Genomic DNA, 4159 nt, shown 5'->3' with positions numbered 1-4159 from the left:
AATGCAGGACTTTTACTTTACTTTTTGCAGAATATGTTCATAGTAAAGTTTTAGTACTTTTCCAGCTGTAAATAGTTATTTGAAATCAAAATAATATATACTGTTTATAACGACATTGTGATTAAATCCAGAAGAGGGCAGTAGTGCTACATTAAGGATTTAGGCTGCAACCCTCATCCAAGAGGCCTTAAAGCGTATATCTTCAATACATATATAAATTATAAAAAATGACTGTCTAAACGATCTAATTAATAAACAAACGTTTTAATATAAATTCTTTACCTTTTAGATACAAATATGTTTTATTAGCAGATCGTCATCGCCTCAATCACACACACACACACACACACACACGCACACACACACACACACACGCACACACACGCGCACACACACACACACACACACACACACACGAGCGCGCACTCACACACACACACACACACGAGCGCGCACTCACACACACACACACACACACACACACACACACACACGCACACAGAGACACACACACACACACACACACACACACACACACACACACACACACACACACACACACACGCGCACACAGAGACACACACACACACACACACACACACACACACACACACACACACACACTGGGATTGGAACCAAGCAATAGTATTAGTTGTATGTTCTCCAAATACAATTCTTACTAAAAGTATATATTCTGATGTAACCCTTTTGTAGCCCTCTATAACAGATGCAATAACTTGTATTTAGTTATTTAATTACAGCACTACATGGAGCTAGTTACTCTACATGTTTCATCTTGATTCAAATAAAGAACCAAACGTGTGCTCTTATATTAAATATTCATAAACTTGCACATGTCTAATCTAGAATGAAACTTCAGGAGACGTAATGAAATGTCTCCCTATAGCATATTTCAAAAACATTTATTTACATGTTGTTGAATCACATACTTTGCATATTTATTACTTTTTCACCAACAACTTTCCCATAATCAGAAAACCATCTGTTTTTGTTTTTAAGAAAACTAAATATCTGTGGAGAGGATTTGTAATTAGGGTCAACACCTAACATGTATTTATAATGTAATGATACATTCCTCTAAACCCCAAGAGGCCGCATCGAGCTTTGCTCAGAGGTCAGACGATGATAGGAGGAGCTGCTGTCTTTCAGTAGACCACAAAAGATACTTGTTTTTATTGATTCACTGATATATGGTTACAAATGATTACAAATGATAACAATGATTAAATGATGAAGAATCTGAACTAAACTGCTGAAACTCAAGTCTCAAAATAAAGCAACTCATGATGAACATCTAAAACGTTATAAATGCAACTCGTAGAAAACTAGAAATGGAGTTTTTCCTTGTTTCTACTTTCCAGCAGAAAGCTGCGTCTCTTTTAGATGCAGTTCATGTGATGAGTGTGATCTGAAGAAAGTGAGCTGCAGGTCGAACATCCTCATATGTGGAGAATACACAATAACATCAGAACAAATGATTACACATCGTCTTTTACTCCAAACATAGTTTAGAAATCAGTCAAAAGCCTCAGGAGCTGCAAAGACTTTCTGCAGAACTGTCAACTAAAGATTCAAAGGCATCATTTTCTTATTCCAAAGTATTTGCCTCAGTCAATTTACTTTACATGAAAAGAACAAGTCATCAAATCATGCATTGGTTTATTTGCCATGCTTTAGAGGAGAGAGAGAGCTGCTGTAGCTAACATTGACCAGCAGGGGGGGCTCTTTCCTCAATTTGAAACCAGAGCAACAATCGAGGGTCTGTGTTCGTCTGGAGCTCCACAAACTCTCTCCATTATATTCATGCTGGTAACGACGAGTATCCTCAAACAACATCTCTTCCAAACAATCCTTCAGTTAGTTTTCTTCCTCTTCTGCTCGGTAACCAGCTGGAGGAGCATGCACAGTAGCTACATGTTGGGCTGCATGCAGAACTTCACGGACATTGTGAGGAGGGACTTTGGGTCACAAAGGACAAAGGGAACCCGAGATGTTGAAAATATGAATTGTCCATAACGTGAACAGTGAAGTAAGGATTGGTTATTGAACGGTAAAACACAAAGGGCGCCGTTTCCAGGAATTACAAAGTGAAAAAAGTCAATCACATTTTATCAGCATTACACTTGGTATAATGAAATACCTTTCATCAAAGTGTAGAGCTTGTTTTCTGCTCAGCTGTGTTTCCTCTGAGGAGATCCATAGCTGCTTTACCAAAAGCTGCTGTTTTACCAGACATGTAGCTCAGCGCTGATTTGGCTCTTGGATTTTGATCCATTTGACTTTTCATCTCCTCCAGTTTCTTGACCTTCTCTGTGTCTCCCTTCTCCTTCATCTTCTCAATCAGGAAGTCCAGGTGGACATGAGTGGAGAGGGAAACAACATTCAGAGCGATCTTCTCCAGTTCCACCACATGTTGGAAAGACTCTTCCAGAAACTGATCTTTTTCTTTTTGGAGGTCTTCTATGTTCTTCTGGAGGGTTTCCAAGAGGCTCACTGACTCCTCACTGTCTTCTTTACCCTTCTCATACATGTCTTTCATCTGATGTATGTCCTTCTTAACTCTCCTTGTCTTGCTCACATATCTCCAGGGTGTTTTTGGATGATTTGGATCACTGCACTCATCCTCACATTCAGTGCATTGTTCTGTTTTCACGTGTTTGGATTCATGACACTTCCCAGTACACACCGTGCAGTAGAGCTCATTTCCTCTGTTTTGCATGACCTCACACTGACTTGGATACCAGGCCAGTGTGCATGGATGGTGACAGTTCTCCTTACAGACTTCACAGCAGACAGCTCCTCCATAGTTTAACCCTAATGCCCACCATCTCCACTCACTAATAGGTACTTTACATTTATAGACTTCATCAACTTCTATTGTGAAGTCCTTGTTATTCTTCATGTCTTGTTCGTGTTTCTTCAGAGCTTCCTGAGTCCGTTTGATCTCTCTCTGTTTCAGGTCAATGAACTCAATCCTCCCCAGTATGTTGTGGATGCAGGCTGCCAGGCTGATGCGTGAATTCAACACTTCAACGGTTTTTTTCAAGTCCTTAGGTTTGGTTCTTTTCAGGAAATCTGCAAATTGTCTGATTTCATCTTCTGTTGAGTCCCAAGCATACTTTAGAACAAGCTCATTTTTTATTTTTTTTCTCTGTTTTATGGGCGTTATCAAACATGAAATGAACAGGCTGACCCTCCTTGTCTTTTGCACACATGATATTCACATCTTTCAGAGCTTCTAGAACGTTATCAGAGCTAAAAAAGTGTGAGTGTGTGAGGAGGGCAACGATGTTCTTCTCTATGTCTTTTCCAAACAGAGACACCACTGAATCAAAGACGTACATCAGTCGGTCACTCAGTCGACAGTCACTCGCTTTCAGCACCAGACACACTGCATCGATCTCATGAACTCCTTCTGTTGAGCGGAACAAGTCCAACAATCTTTCGCTGACGAGGACATCTCTCTCAATCCCTCTGGTGTCACCATATCCGGGAGTATCGATGATGGTCAGAGAGAAAGGCAGAGTTCCGTCTTCAAGACCAAAGACCTCATACACGATCACGTCTGGCGTCTGACTTCCTGTTTGACTCTTCTTCCCTTCCTGTACGATCTGATACCAGTCATTGTCCTTGAACTCCACCCCCATGGCGTAGTTAACCAGAGCGTTGATCAGAGTGGATTTTCCTGCACCTGTTTCACCAACAAGCAAGATGGTTTTGTTTGTCTTTGTTGGATCTTTTTCACCATGAGTAAATGTTCTAATAGAGCCAATGTTCCCTTCTTTCATATTTAGCTGGTAGACAGCTGGAGACACTGGCTGGATATCAACTGTGCCATGGATTTTACATCTGGTTGAGGTGTTCCTGTAGAAAAGTAAAGACATTGGCTCAAAAACTACTGAATGTAGAATTAAACACGTACCACTTCACAGAAAAGCAGTGACACCGAGCCGGAGATCTCCTTCTAATGACCTGGATAACCATCATCCCTTTCTAATGACTGCTTTTCAAATGTTTTTAAATGTCATGCTATCATGTGACTCCGCTGCACTATTATTAAATGATCTTGATGTTTTTCATTTTTGTAAAGCCCCTCGAATGACTTTGTGTTGAAAGGTGCTAATTAAATAAAACGACC

The 4159-nt window shown here is 40.4% G+C and overlaps 1 protein-coding gene across 1 annotated transcript; it reads right to left on the bottom strand.

Moving 5' to 3' along the window:
- Window positions 1-2167: 2167 nt before the first annotated feature.
- Window positions 2168-3809, bottom strand: LOC117532557. The gene is made up of 2 exons (XM_034195886.1): window positions 3166-3809; window positions 2168-3029 (listed from the first exon to the last, which is right to left on the bottom strand). The coding sequence occupies exons 1-2, from the start codon at window positions 3807-3809 to the stop codon at window positions 2168-2170; spliced, it is 1506 nt and encodes a 501-aa protein (XP_034051777.1).
- Window positions 3810-4159: the final 350 nt, after the last annotated feature.

This window comes from Gymnodraco acuticeps, unplaced genomic scaffold, assembly GCF_902827175.1.
Source record: "Gymnodraco acuticeps unplaced genomic scaffold, fGymAcu1.1, whole genome shotgun sequence".
Taxonomy (NCBI): domain Eukaryota; kingdom Metazoa; phylum Chordata; class Actinopteri; order Perciformes; family Bathydraconidae; genus Gymnodraco; species Gymnodraco acuticeps.
Note: the sequence above shows the minus strand (reverse complement) of the source record. Positions and strands in the feature narration are given on the sequence as shown.